The sequence below is a fragment of the Cervus canadensis genome, chromosome 10 (genome assembly GCF_019320065.1).
Source record: "Cervus canadensis isolate Bull #8, Minnesota chromosome 10, ASM1932006v1, whole genome shotgun sequence".
NCBI lineage: Eukaryota > Metazoa > Chordata > Mammalia > Artiodactyla > Cervidae > Cervus > Cervus canadensis.
The window spans coordinates 55,630,298-55,646,220 of NC_057395.1; the positions used below are offsets into that span (position 1 = coordinate 55,630,298).

The 15,923-nt window shown below is 32.6% G+C and overlaps 1 protein-coding gene across 1 annotated transcript in view; it reads left to right on the top strand.

Annotated features, from left to right (window-relative positions):
- SYCP2 (synaptonemal complex protein 2) overlaps positions 1 to 15,923 on the top strand; it is a 69,258-nt gene that overhangs the window by 47,703 nt on the left and 5,632 nt on the right. The window contains exons 26-36 of the mRNA XM_043479452.1: positions 2,015 to 2,085; positions 2,177 to 2,234; positions 2,682 to 2,737; positions 3,170 to 3,227; positions 3,729 to 3,900; positions 5,893 to 5,930; positions 6,391 to 6,561; positions 7,040 to 7,235; positions 8,380 to 8,576; positions 15,108 to 15,198; positions 15,447 to 15,587. Of these exons, the coding sequence (XP_043335387.1) occupies positions 2,015 to 2,085; positions 2,177 to 2,234; positions 2,682 to 2,737; positions 3,170 to 3,227; positions 3,729 to 3,900; positions 5,893 to 5,930; positions 6,391 to 6,561; positions 7,040 to 7,235; positions 8,380 to 8,576; positions 15,108 to 15,198; positions 15,447 to 15,587 (1,249 nt within the window). The remainder of the gene's footprint in view (positions 1 to 2,014; positions 2,086 to 2,176; positions 2,235 to 2,681; positions 2,738 to 3,169; positions 3,228 to 3,728; positions 3,901 to 5,892; positions 5,931 to 6,390; positions 6,562 to 7,039; positions 7,236 to 8,379; positions 8,577 to 15,107; positions 15,199 to 15,446; positions 15,588 to 15,923) is intronic.

Below are 15,923 nucleotides of genomic sequence, written 5' to 3' on the forward strand. Positions count from 1 at the left end.
ATTTATTTAACTACACCAAACGTATAGTCAAAGACGATGATAATTTGACTTTACAGTAAAATAGTAGTAAGATGGATGTAGATTTAATGTTTTCAGCATATTGAAAAACAGATTAAACAACTGACAAGTTTAGTGTCAAGTACTCAAGAGAGCCCCCTAAACTTCTGTTCTGCTTTTCAAAGAAAATGCTTCTTTTAACATGTGTGATATTTTTACTTTTTGGTACATGATTCAGTACCATGTTTTTTTCCTAGCTCATCCTATCTCTCTTGACAATAAGATTATTCTGAAGTCCATATTTTTGTTAGAAATATTTACTCTTCAGCCAGGTTTAAAATATCAGTTATCTTTGATTTATTCCTCACAGTTATCGCCACTTAATTTAAAGTTATGAGATTCTCCTTCTGTAATTTCCTCTTGAATCTTCCTTCTCCTGACCATGCCAACTCCAGTTTTGTTTTGTTTTTTATTTCTAATCCCCAGCTTATTACAGTATCCTTTATGTAGTTCTTTTTGTCGCTAATATTGTCTCTGTGCCAATCCATTCATTACCTTCAGTACTAGCTTTTTTACTTTCCAAAGCACACAGCTTCAGTCATGTCATTCTCTTATTCAAAAATCTTTCTTTGGTCTCTGTTGCTTATTGATTTAGGTGGAGACCTAAGCTGGCTCCTAGACCTCTTAAAAGTCTGAATTACTTCGCAAAATTAGTTTCCTAGACATGTCTTGTTTAGCTGAAACAGAATAATTTAAGATTCCCTGAAGTGTCTTTGCTGTGTTTATTCTTTTTCTTCCCCCTTTGAAAAGAACTTTGAAGTGAGTCACTAGGTTCTTTAACCTCTTTTCTCAGTGTCAGAACTTTATTCCTCCTTGCAGACCTTGCTTCAGAGTCTGCCTTCTCCATGAAAACTTTCTAAGGTGCCCTGACTCAAAATCCAAATGGGCAAGAATTCTGAATCTGTGCAGCAGTGTTGTTGTCCCTTTTTTTGGTATTTTATTCACTGTTGCAGTTCTTTCTTTCTCTCTTCTGTCTTCTAGAATGTAACTGTTTAGAATCATCTTTGTATCCTGTATAAGTAAGACCTTTGCTCACATTTGTACCTTCATTAATATGGTTGCTTATTTTTGTATCTTCTGTAATACCTAGCAAAAACTGACCTGCAAAAGATGAATTGAGCAAATGTATCTAAACACTGGTGAAAGTCATTTTGGAAAGTTTAAGTCAGATAAGTAATTAAAAGAGTAGAATTTTGAAGGATAAACTTTCTGGAATAATGCAAATTATTATAAAATAGCCAAAATAAATAAAATTGAAGAGGAATCACAACTAAAATGAGTATTTTAGTTTTAATATTCCCAACTTCCAGATATTAGACTTTAATTATTTCTCATCAGTAATCATTTAGTGATATAGTTAAATTATGTCAATAACAATTACTTAAATATGTTAAGATTTTATTTTACTTCTTGTGCTTACTTTTTGATCATATTGAATATACTTTGAGCAGTAGGCTATAGGAGTAAATTTACGTACATTTTTCCCTAATAATACTATTAATAGTTGGCTGATACAGTTTTGATTCATTCACCTGAGAGTTTGCATAAATCTTAGCCTCTCCCAAAGTTTTTTATTTAACAGTTAAAGCAAATGAGATTCTTGGCGGGGGAGGGAGGTGGGAGGGGAGTAGAAGCATGCTTGTTTTGTAATCCTAGAATCAATGAATTCAGAATACCAGTGAGGTAATTTACCTATGTACAATAATGTCAATAAATATTAAAGATGTAAGGATATTAGTTTTGTATTTGATTTATAATACTTTCTATTATGTTCTCAGTTAGTACTTAAGTCTTCCATTTTTTTAAAAGTGTAGATTAGTAAAGAAACTGTCACAAACGTAAAATTTATATTAATGAAAACACCATTAGAATAATATATGAAAGTTTAGTTGTATATGCTGTTTGACAAGCAAGGTGCAAGTATGAATGGTTTTATGTAAACTTCTTTTGTATTTAGGAGAAGGTTCAGAAAAAAAGTTATAGACAATTGAAGACTACTTTTGTTAATGTTACTTCAGAATGCCCATTGTAAGTAATTTTTCATAAATCTTTAAAAGTTTTCACATTTGAAGAAAAATTTGTTGTATAATGGAGTTAATGTTTCTCTTCATTTTTACAGGGATGATGTTTACAATTTTAATTTGAGTGGAGCTGATGAACCTGTTATTAAACTTGGAGTAAGCTAGAAATCAGAAGTTATTTTGTATTTATTCAGTATTTATTTTATATTTACCATACAATTATTAGAGTATGCTTTCTGATTTCCATCCTCTTATATATATATTTGCTTTAAAATATTTTAAAGTATATTATTAAATTTTTTTAAATTTATTTGGTACCAACCTAGGTATTTTTGATTTTCTTTCAAACCTTTTGGACTAAAGTAGAGAAAAATGAGTAATTGGGGCAACAAGAAAGTCTCTTTCCTTCCTGATGCAAGATTTAAAATTACTACTCTTGTTTTTAATATAGTTTATATTATTAGCTTTCTTCTTAAATATAAAAATATTTTAGTAAGATTTTGTTTCATATGAAGTGATAGAAATGAGATTTTTATGTTAATTTCTTTTGTTATTTACCTTTTAACACTAAGAAAAAAATTTTAACGCTTATTCACAATATAGATGCAAGAATTTCAAGCTACAGCTAGAGAAGCCTGCGTGGATAGTTCAATAACATTGTAGGTATTTTTATTATAATCAGATGGATCAGTTTAAAATACAGCTTCCTCAATTGTTCTTTTTCTTAAATATTTCCTTCCAGTTTGTCTGAGACATTTTAACATATCAAAAGAGTGAATAATATGCTACTGTCCTGACTACTCCTACTATGATTCTGTTATTTTAGCATTTACTTCTGAAATTTATATGCAGAGTCTGTATACTTTTAATATTAGTTGTAATCTGAAAGGATTTAGTAGTCATTTCATCTAACCTTGTTATTTAGTAAATAACTGAGGTCAGAGAGAGTAAGTGATTTGGGCATAATTATATAGGGAGTTAGTGAAAGAGTTAAGGCAGAAAACTCTTAAGAAAACAGGTATAACTGTCCACTCACATGCTACCTTAAAACAAGTAATTATGATTAAAATTAATGCATATTTTTGTTTAAGGGTAGGTTTAAGGAATCATGATGAACTTGAACCTTCTCTCAAAGCAAAAGATAAAAGAGTAAGTAATAATATCCTAATGTGTCTATTAAATCAATATTTGTTTTTAATAATTTTTCAGTGCCAAAGATTATCACAGAACTGGAACACAAAAATATTCGGATCACTTTTTTTTTTTTAACTTTGGAGAGATTGTCCATGTTCCTGTTATATCTTTTCTTATGGTCTCTGAGCTATTTGTAATCATTAGTAATAGAAGATATGACAGTTCTACTCTCTTAAATGGTATTAGGTTTTGTCTTTGTGGAAGTAAGCTGTTTTGATTTAACTTTTAATTAACAACAACATGGACAGCAAAATATGTCAGTCTCTGATCTGGATTTCAGAGTGTATTGCATAGGTCCTTAATGCCAAATGGATTATTTAGCATGCTAAAATAATAAAGAATTAGTTTTTCTGAGTTTCTTGGTAGGTTTTTTTTTTTTTGCTTAATTTCCTTTGTATGACATATAGCAAGCCAGATTACTTCATCTGTTATAAGGATTATTTTTTTTTAATATAGATTGGATCAGATTGTAAAAAGAAAAATCCCTTTAGTGATAGTGACACAGAATATAGATGTGATGACAGCAAGACTGATATTAGCTGGCTAAGAGAACCAAAATCAAAACCACTGATGATGGACTACAGCAGAAATAAAAATGTGAAGAAACATAAAAATGGGAAGAAATCAAGTAAGAAATCACTTTTTATAATTGTCTACCCTTATGACTGAGATAATACCAAAACGCTACAGCAGTTTTTCTTTTTGTTTTATGACTCTGGGTATTATGGTCATATTTAAATCTTTTTATTGGGATCTTAGGGACACAAAATATGGCTTACTGTAATCTTTGGTTCACGACACACTCTCATTGTTCATCTACTCATGGCCTGTTCTTCAGTTATTTAATGTATTAAATATTCATGAGACCAGCACCCTAAACAAAATCAATCCTTGGACAGCACCCCATTCCCGGCTACATCCAACACACATAGGAATTATATAGGAATTTATATAGATGCAATAAAAATTTATTGAAACAGTTTTATTGCAGACATTTTTGTGTCTAAATCTTTCATAAAATGTTTTCCTGGCATAAATCTTCTGTTTCTTTTAGTGAATCTCTTGAAGTAGTTGGATAAGTGTTTGAGGTATATGTTTTTGGCTAGACATAATGTCCATTTTCATAGTTTAACATCTATTTCAGTATTTTCTAAGCCACAAAGACCTCATATATTCCATTTTTAAAAGAAGGTAGTATAACTAAGCTTTTAAGTTTATATTTATTTTAAGGGAATCAATTTTTATTTTAGGATAAAAATAATTTAGTGACCTGTGGGAGTTGATGGCTTACAAAGAAGTGAAAATAGAGGAAATGGGAAATGAACTTTGGCATGTGTTTAGAAATGTGACTGAATTTAGAAAACAGATGAGATTTCAGTCATATTCATAAGGAAGAGAAGCAATAAGATTATCACATTTATGAGACAGTATGAAATAGCACAGTGTATGCAGGAAGTGCAGTGTCAGAGCAGTTGAAATGTAGGTCAGACTTGTGGGAAAATGTTGAAAACTGCTGCTGGATCTAGTCACAGTGTGTGGACTTAGACGCAGTGTGTTACAAGCCAAGGAGAAACATGGTAATTAATATAGTCAGGAGCTATTGTCTGGTGGGAAGATGTATAAGTAAAGATATTTATAACATAGACTAGAAATCTTGAGGAGTTATTAAGGTTAGAATACTGTAATCAGTAAATACTCTTAAAATTGAACACTTCTGAGTGAGTTGTTTTGTTTATGTACCTGAATGACAAGCCAATATGTACAAGCTGTCTTATTGCCAGGATTGGAGGACCTTTCTTCCAGAACTTCATTATTTCCTTGGCTTGGATTATCCCAATTCTTAAGGCTTCAGTGAATATTTAGAAAGTTGAACTTGTGCTAGAAATCAAAAAAGGGAATAGGGACTGAGGCAATTCTCAATAATATGGGTAAATCTTAGAAACATAATGATGGGTGAAAAATAAAGCAAATCATAGTATATTACATGACATGACTGTTTTGTATTGTTTAGGGATATGTATCTGTGAAGTAAAACTGTAAGGTCAAGTGACTAAGAAACGGATTTAAGGATAGTGATGGCTTTTTGGCAGAGGGGCTATAGGCTATACAGGGCCTTGTAAGGGAGTACACAAAGTAGACTCAGTAGTATTCATAATCTAGTTCCTAAATGGAACAGTAAATTCATGGGTATTGACTTTATAGTGTATGTTACATATTCTTTTGTTTGTTTAAAAGTTCATAATATAAAGGAGAAGTGAAGTGAAGTCGCTCAGTCGTGTCTGACTCTATGGACTATAGCCTACCAGGCTCCTCCCTCCATGGGATTCTCCAGGCAAGAGTACTGGAGTGGGTTGCCATTTCCTTCTCCAGGGGATCTTCCCAACTCAGGGATCGAACTGGGGTCTCCCACATTTCAGGCAGATGCTTTAACCTCTGAGCCAATAAAGGACAAGGGAAGTTAGTAATTCATATTGTACCAAATTATACTTAAATTTTTGAATGCGTTTGAAGGTACATTCTTATTTTTATGATTTTAACTTATTTGCAGACATAGTCTAACAATTTTTAATGTGAGTTCTTGTCTATTTGAAAAATTTAACCTTATTTTCTTGAATTGCAGGACCATCTTTGGAAAGGGCGCAACCAAGATCTAAAATGGTAAAACCAGGAAATCTGTGTTTGAACATCTCTTTAAAATTATTTTTCTCCTTGTATTGAAAAAATATCATTTGTCATCTCATAATTTTATCCTTGGTATCAGTTCCTTGTTTTCTATAATTGTTCCAAGCTTGGCACACTTACTTCTGCCTTTTTGAATCATGTTGTTTTAAGTCTGTTTTACTCTGTGGTTATAGATTTTTTTGACAGCTTTTCCTTTCTCTCTTAAGTTACATAATATATATCAGACCTCATAAAACTTTTAATTATTCAGATAAAAAGTTGATAAAGAATATATTTTAAATGAAAAGAGAAAATCCAGTCATTTTAAAAGTATTAATCAAGAATCTTTTTATTCCTACAAATATTCATATAGATTTTGTCATAGTGTCAATTTTATAGCCAATAGCTTGTATCTCAAAATATTGATCTAATATACTCAGGAATTTTTCTTCTAAAGATACCCAACAAAATCATTACCAAAAAGGTAAATGAGACAGTTGCATATGGGAGAACCAGACTTCCACGAAGAGCAGCAAAAACCAAAAAAAATTATAAAGACCTCTCAAATTCAGAATCAGAGGGTGAACAAGAATTTTCATGTTCATTTAAAGAAAAAGTTCTAGTACAGGTAAATAGATACAATTCAAATTAGTAGCTTCTAAGACCCTTTTAAAATATTAAATATATATTTTTGTAAGAATGTCAGATTTATCTTGTCACTTCTTTTTAAGATTTAACCTATGTGAGAAAACATAAATTGATAACAATTGTAAACAATTTTGAATTCTAAAATTGTAAGTGAAATATGGGAAAAAAAAATATGGGAATTCTGATTTCCCTAAACTGGAAATCATTTTCTTTGAACTGTTATACCATTTTATTTGTATCTATTAGGATATTTATGGTCTCTATAGTCTCCTGTGTATTTGTCATATGCTTTCTAGTATATTAGAAAGTCTTCACTACTCATGTTGAGGCCCCTGTTAACCTGTATGTAGTGAAATAAGGCATTTTATAAATATTTCAATGTAATTTAAATTGTTTTATATGTCCAAGTATAAATCATTTGCATTCATGAATAATTTGAAAGTTATCAATATTTTTAGGAGAAGATTCATTCCAGAAGCAAAACCGTGAAACTGCCAAAGAAACAGCAGAATTCCTTCACTGCCAAAACACAAGAGGATGTATCAAAAGAATGGAAAATCTCATCTGTCCTGAAAGATGCTGGAAGAGATAATAGTCTTGACCCATCTCCTATGTCTTTATCTGGGAGTCCATCATCTATAGAAGTAATGAGATGTCAGTATCATATTTTTCTTCTAGTTGAATATTTAGATGATTTCCCAGGCCATTTCTATATTATATCTCTATGTGAAAACACAATTTGAAGACTAATTTTGAGGGGTATATTTAAAATTTTTAGTAGTCAAAACTTCATTTTTATATTAGTTAATGCTAGTAACTTGGTCTTGCTAAGGATAGTTGGCAACAATATTACTGTGACACTGAAGTTAGGAAGTTAAAAGACCAAATGCTTTTTCCAGATAAAATGAAAATAATGATGGGGCTTTCTCTTTCCTCATTTTTACATTTCATTGACAAAAGTCCCCAAGGAATATCATGTTGATTCTGTAAACTCACAGTGGATTATCTTTCATAAACAATTGAGGTTTTGCTTTTATTTAAAAATAACTGGCAAAGAAAAATGTTTTCTTTGGAGCTCTGACATAGGTATATGTTTTTCAGGTATAGAAACTATAAAAATAAGTATCTAGTTTTAATATCTTTTTCCCTTTATGGATATTTTAAAGCATTTCTAAGTGTCATTTTAGCTAAAATTCAAGGCTTATACCAGTTAGTGTATATTTCCTCTAAAGTAGTTATATTGTTCTTTTCTAGAATATTTTTATAATGCTCAGGACCACTGTCATCTCAGACAAGCACACGTTCAGAAGACAGTTGCACATGCCCTGATTTGATCTGAAAACTATCTTTCTGAGAATTCTTTACACTAAGACTTATTTCAGTCATGAATTTTCTCATCCACATATAAAAGATTTAGATCAGATGTTTTCCCAAGCCATTTCTAACCATAAAATTCTGTAACTTTAATATCTCAGTACTGCCTGTGGTGTTAGAATACTCAAGATAATAATTAGGTTGATCATTATAGTACAGCCCATACTATAGATATTTTTGTTTGAAAATGTTTTGAAAGTTCTTATTATTACAATTATGTTTTAAATTGAGCAATAATTTTTAAGTCTTATAAAATATTTTACACATAATTTTATCTTGATATATTGAAAGTTTATCCTTTCTAAATACAGCTAACATTTGGGACTTTGCTAAATTATTATATTTTTAGGATTTAATACTACTTCTGAAGATGTCAATGGTTAACACTGTCATCTTTTTGTTTGTATTTTGTGAGGCAATATAGGTGTAGAGAAAATAACAGAAAGGGACTTTACTCAGGATTGTGACTGTGTAGCAGAATCAGTATCACCTTATCCAAAGACTTCATCACCCGAATCCTTGAACAGTGGAGTTGGAGGTCCAATAAAGTCATCCAAAAACAGTGAGAAAAATTTACTGTGTACAAGAGAAAGTTCATCAATTGCACAATCATTCTTTTTGGTAAGAAAAAATGTGTGTATATATATATTTTTATCAGATATACCTGAAGGAAGTAAATCATTTGCGTCTAATCTTAATCAAATACACAATGCTTGTCTACTTAAGGTTCTCAGTTTGGTCTTGGGGAAAGAGGAACCTACCAATAAGTAAAATAGCCTTAGTGAACTAATAGACTGATATGTTCAGGAGGACAATGTAGTGGTATGAGAACTATGGAGTACTGATAAGAATTCTGTAATAGAAACAGACCCTTCCAAAGAGGTATGACTTGTTTGTCTACATGTCAGAACTGCATTTCCTAGACTGGAATAAGCCTCTTCCTGCAGCACAGGCACTTCTTTCAGGTTTTACCAAAACTCAAAATCTGTAAATTTTTAGTTACTAAATCACAAGTTGACAAAGAATATAGTTGAAACAGTATGACTATAGCATTTGCTTTAAAGATTTATGAGGAACTTTAAAACTAATAGGTAAATAGTATGACTTAACTTAATGGTATATTGAAAAATTCTTTATTCTGCCCCTGATATTATTTGTACCATTTCTTATTGATAAAATATGTACATATGTTCAAGTCTTTTAAAAAGACATTAGATATAGGGATCAAATATGGGTCAAAGTGAGGGTAGCTAAATATGTAATGTCTACAAGTAGTAGTTTATAGTTTGAATTCTTTTTTAAGTTGCTTGTACTTTAGTATCAGTTTACAATGCACCCTCCCCCACCTCCAACCCTTTTTTTGGCTTAGGTTTTATAGATGGCTTGATTTGGAGAATTTTGAAGTAGTAATAAAGTTACAGAACTGATTGCCGAGATAATGTAGTTCATTATAACTGAGTCTAACTGAAAGTTCTGAATTAGAATTACATTAAATCCTGACTCCACTGTTTGCTAGCTGTGAAACATTTTATAAGCTAATGAATCCCTCTGCATCTCAATTTTCTCATCTGTAAAACAGGGCTATGAAAAATTAAATAGACTGATTATGTAAGCATAATACCTGATACATAGTAAATACTCAAATATATTATTCTCCTGATACGTGCTAATCTCTGTATACAAAATTAAGGAAGTTCAGCACACCTATAGCTACAATCTAAAGTCTCTGAAAAAGCCAGCCAGCCTTCTGTCCTATGATTTTGAGCCAAGTGTTTTGGGTTTTTTTTTTTTTAATATTTTATTTTTTTAACTAAAGGATAATTGCTTTATAGAATTTTGTTTTCTATCAAACCTCAACATAAGTATACATATGTCATAGGTATACAGCCATAGGTATACATATGTGCCCTACCTCTTGAACCTCCCTCCCATCTCCTTCCTCATCCCACCCCTCTAGGTTGATACAGAGCCCCTGGTTGAGTTCCCTGAGACATAGAGCAAATTCGCATTGGCTATCTATTTTTCATATGGTAATATAAGTTTCCATGTTACTCTCTCCTTACTTCTCACCCTCTCCTCCCCTCTCCCCATGTCCATAAGTCTGTTCTCTATGTTTGTGTCTCCAATGCTGCCCTGAAAATAAATTCTTCAGTACTATCTTTCTAGATTCCATATATATGCATTAGTGTACAATATTTATCTTTCTCTTTCTGACTGACTTCTAGGCTCTAGGTTCATCCACCTCATTAGAACTGACTCAAATGTGTTCCTTTTTGTGGCTAATATTCCATTGTATATATGTACCAAAACTTCTTTATCTGTCGATGGACATCCAGGTTGCTTCCATGTTCTAGCTATTGCAAACAGTGCTGCAGTGAACATTGGGATACATGTGTCTTTTTCAATTTTGGTTTCCTCGGGGTATATTCCTAGGAGTGGGATTGCTGGGTCATATGGTGATTTTATTCCTAGTTTTTTAAGGCATCTCCATACCATCTTCCATAGTAGCTGTATCAATTTACATTCCCACCAACAGTTCAAGAGGGTTCCCTTTTCTCCATACCCTCGCCAGCATTTCTTGTTTGTAACATTTTTGATGGCCATTCTGACTGGTGTGAGATGATCTCTTATTGTAGTTTTGATTTGCATTTCTCTAATAATGAGGGATGTTGAGCATGTTTTCATGTGTTTGTTAGCCATCTGTATGTCTTCTTTGGAGAAATGTCTGTTTAGGTCTTTTTTCCACTTTCTAATTGGGTTGTTTTTCTGGTATTGAGTTGTATGAGCTGCGTGTATATTTTGGAAATAAATCCTTTGTCAGTTGTTTCACTTGCTATTGTATTCTCCCATTCTAGGGGTTGTCTTTTCACCTTGTTTATAGTTTGCTTTGCTATGCAAAAACTTTTAATTAGGTCCACTTGTTTACTTTTGGTTTTGTTTCCATTACTCTAGGAGGTAGGTCATAGAGGATCTTGTTTATGTCATCGAGTGTTCTGCCTATGTTTTCCTCTAGGAGTTTTATAGTTTCTGGTCTTACATTTAGGTCTTTAATCCATTTTGAGTTTGTCTTTGTGTATGGGGTTAGGGAATGTTCTAATTTCATTCTTTTACATGTAACTGTCCAATTTTCCCAGCACCACTTACTGAAGAGGCTGTCTTTGCCCCATTGTATATTCTTGGCTCCTTTGTCAAAAATAAGGTACCCATATGTGTGTGGGTTTATTTCTGGGCTTTCTGTCTTGTTCCATTGGTTTATATTTCTGTTTTTGTGCCAGTACCATACTGTCTTGATAACTGTAGCTATGCAGTATAATCTGAAGTCAGGAAGGTTGATTCCTCCAGCTCCATTCTTCTTAAAACCCCTTTGGCTATTCATGGTTTTTTGTGTTTCCGTATGAATTGTGAAATTTTTTCTTCTAGTTCTGTGAAAAATGCCATTGGTAATTTGATAGTGATTGCATTGAGTCTGTAGATTGCATTTGGTAGTATCGTCATTTTCACAATATTGATTCTTCCTACCCAGGAACATGGAATATATCTCTCCATCTGTTTATGTCATCTTTGATTTCTTTCATCAGTGTCTTACAATTTTCTGTATACAGTTCTCTTGTCTCCTTAGGTAGGTTTATTCCTAGATATTTTATTCTTTTTGTTGCAATGGTGAGTGAGATTGATTCCTTAATTTCTTTTTCTGATTTTTCATTGTTAGTGTACTGTTTTTACTCCTACAGTGTTTTATGAACCTTTTATTCTGTTTAACCAGTAGTTTTCACAAAGCATATTTTTCAAACAAAATTCTATATGAAACTTTCAGTGTGCCAAATGTAAAAATGCAGCTACATTGTTTAAAGCGGATAGGTCTGAACCCTGACCTACATACCTTCCCTCTCTGATAATCCCCCAAAGGCACCTTTGCAAGACTCTTAATTTCTACAGACCACAGTTTAAAACCATTTGTGATTAGACAGTCATCCCATGGTCCTTTCTTGGTATTGCTTCATCATTCTTCCTTTCCCTGAATCCTTTCTCCCATTAGTATCCCATCTTGCAAATCTCAGCACCTAGGTCATCCCCACTCACCTACTTTGATGCTGTTTGCTAGATGAAATTTTGTTACATATTTATTGGCTGGACATTTACAGGAGCCACTGTGTTTCCAATTTACTATTGACTCTTCATTCTAAGTCTCTCAGTCATGTACAACTCTTTGCAACCCCATGGACTATATAGAGTCCATGGAATTCTCCAGGCCAGAATATTGGAGTCGGTAGCCTTTCCCTTCTCCAGGGGATCTTCCCAAGCCAGGGACTGAATCCAGGTCTCCCACATTGCAGGCAGATTCTTTACCAGCTGAGCCACAAGGGAAGCCGGACTCTTCATTAGGTATTGGAAATTTGCTATGTAAATTTGTCGTACCAGCTTACACTCTCCAACAGTGCTATGTAATATTGCCCATTTTTCTACTGTTTCTTAGTTTTTTTCTTTTTTGGCAGTCTGATGAATTTAAAATGTGTCTGACTTTAATTTGCATTTTTCAGATTAACAGCATCAGTATTTTCATATTTTTTGGCCATTTTGTAAATTGCCTATTTTTTTAATTTTTAAAATTGTATTGTTTGATTTTTCCTATAAATTTGGAGGCATTCTTACTATATGTTGGATATTAATTATTGGTTATATCCAGTGTAAACATTCTTTTTCTAGAATGTAGCTTGTCTTTTCACTTAATTAAATCAAAATATGAAATTTACCAATCTTTTGTTCAAGAAAGCCTTCCCTCAGTTATTGTCATAAAAATATTTTCTCTACAAATGTTAGTTCTAAATTTGAGGTTTTCCATTTTTCTAGGCGTCCTCTTTTTGCATATGGATAGTGAGTTAGTGCAATGTCATACATTGGATAACCCCTCCTTTCTCCATCATCTGTGATGACACTTGGGTCACTGCCTTGGCAAGCTTATAGGTCAGCTGTTCGCCCAGTAAAATATAGGATAGTACCTCTCTGTCTCTATGCTAATACAGCATTACTTCAGTTTGTATATTAATAGTTTTATGCATACAGTGGCTTCACCACCCCCATCTTGACCCTCCTCTTATTATACTTCCAAATTATAATATACTTCCAAATTATAAGCCCTATACTTGGCCTATGTAGTTTAGAACTAGCTTAAGGGAAGAATTGCTTTTTACCAATATTGAGATTTCTCATCCATATATTTCATTTTTCTGTCTACATTTTGGTCTTATTTCCAAGAAAGTTGTGCAAAATCTTCTACAAAGAAAGTTGTACTTCTGCAGTGCTTTATGGGATTTTTACTTTACTGTATTAAAGAAAAAAACTTAAATTGTTTTCTGTGTTTTTAACTTTTTGCTTTTGTATAGAAACACTTGATTTTTATATCTCCCACATCCTTGGCAAATTCTATCATAATTACCTGCTTAGATTCTCTTGAATTTTGAAAATAGGTAATCAGAGTGTTTTTATGATAATTTTTGCATTTTGTCTTCCAATCCTTATATACATGGTCATTTCAAGGTGACTATGACATGTGGAGCAATGTTAAATAGATATCATAGTAGTATGTATGCTTATCAGTAGTTTTTAGTAGATACTTGTTATCAAATTAATGTTCTAATTGTTTAAATGTCTTTTTTCACTTATGAATGGGTGTTGAGTTTTAGCAGTGAACTAGTTATTCCCTCAGAATTTAAGTAATTTTAGTTTAATGTCTTTGTATTTTTCTTACTTTAGTTTTCTAACTTCCTTTGGGTTTCTGTATGTCTTGTTCATTCATAGTATAGTTAAGTATAATACTGTTGTGAATAGAAGTAATACAGTTGTGGTACAGTTGACCCTCCATATCTATAGGTCCACATCTTTGTCAGCCAACCATGGAGTCAACCAACTGTGAATCAGTACTTCATATGTGGGACATGAGCATCAGTGGATTTTGGTATTTGCAAGAGGTCCTGGAACCAGTCCCTCCTCTGCCCGCAGATACTGAGGGAAGAATGTACACACACTGTGCTTGGTTCCGCACTCCTGTCCAGCTCTTCAGCCCCAGGAACGGGAGCGGGTTGCCATGCCCTCCCCCAGGGGATCGTCCCAGTGCAGGGATCGAGCCCAGGTCTCCTGCATTCAGGCAGATTCTTTACCATCTGAGCCACCAGGGAAGCCCAAACTGCAACACCTATTCAGATGTAAACAGTTATACTTCAGGAAAAACTTAGGGAAATTGAACCCCCAAATATGAAAGTCACATGGTAGTACAGCCAGTAAGCTTTCCTTAAACTAAGATAGTTCTTAATAAGAATCAGATTACAGGCCTTTAGTATAGTTATAGTAATTTAGTATTTTTCACCTGTTGTTATCTGAAAGTGTGGTGTTTAAAATATGTAGGATGGTTTGATCATAGAAAAAAAGTTGAAATACTTACAATGAGAAAGTCTTAAATAGGCTGTCACTTTAAACCACTGACTTACATATTTATAATTAGGACTTAGTGGTTTCATGATTATATAGGAATTTGGTTGAGTTTTTCTACTATAAAAGTCAACCAAAAAATATTAATATTTAATAATCTATAAAATACAGAATGTTAAGACAGAATTATAGCTTGGAGTGGGCTGGGTTTGGGGCTATATCAGCCTCTACTTAGGACAGATTGGTATATATAGACTGAGTAGAGAAACATCATTAACTTAAGTATAGAAGGGGAACTGGAAATGGACACAGATTTTCATAAAACAAGAAAAAGACTAATTTGGCTAACACATTTGTATTTGAATCAGTAAGACATAAGGTTAGAGGACAAAGATGGGGCTTAAAGATATAACTTGAAGGAAGTACTTTAGACTTTTCTTTGGCTTCCCATTTCCTGACTCAAAGAAATCAAACTCCTAATAGGGAAGAATTGAAAAATAGGATTTGTTTTAAAAAGCAGCTCAAAACTATTGCTGGTTGAGGTTAACATAAAAATTTAGGAAAATGCATAGCAGTGTGAGAGATAAAAAGGGATGGAAACAATCTGAAGAAAAAAACAAATTGATAGCATTTGCAACTTATTGTCTATAGAGCTTGAGTGAGATGGTCAAAGGTGAATCCAGGAGTACTTACACAGAATCTTTTTCCAATTTCTGATAATTATCTTAGAAAAGTCATTCAGCATCTCCATTGTCCACGTCTAGTGAAGAGAGAGAGAAAACATGGTATGGCGTGCCCAGTGACTCCACACGTATGTCAGGTTTGTGGTCAAAGACTTGCTCTTTAAAAAACACATATTAGTTACTGAACTACTACTGTGAAATTTCACCTAGAGAAATTATATTTTTATAATTGTACCATTATTCAATTTAATGTCAAAATTATATAGGATTTAATGCAGTTGTCTAAAACTATATAAATGGAAACAAAGGCTTTTTTAAAATAAAAGCAATAATATATTAGGTATTTTTAATTAAGATTGTAGCACTATTATTTACTGTTCCTAAGGCTGTATACAACATCTTAGTTGCAAACGAATGTACACAGAAGACAGCCTAAATTATTCTGGTGAACTGGAAGAAGAAAGAGCAAACTTGCTTCCCAAAAAACTCTGTAAAAGCGAAGATGCAGATCATCACACCTACAAAGGTAGGTAGATTAAATGCCTATGTCAAAATGCAATTAATTTGGAAAGTGGTTTCTTCAATTTTGAGTGACTTCTTTCATAAAACAAATTCCTTTGTAAAGATAACTTTGGATAAATCCAAAAAGGAGGATGCTTTATCACAAAGTTCGGTTTATTTTACTGTTATAGTAAGCATGACTTTACTCATAAATCTTCCTCATCACTAATTACCATATATAGGCTTTACTACAATATTAACTTACTGATAGATTAGCATATCATTAAATAGCTGGGTTATTACTGTGCAAGTAGTAAAGAACTAGTTTTTTAAAAAATCAATCCAAATATGTTCCATTGTT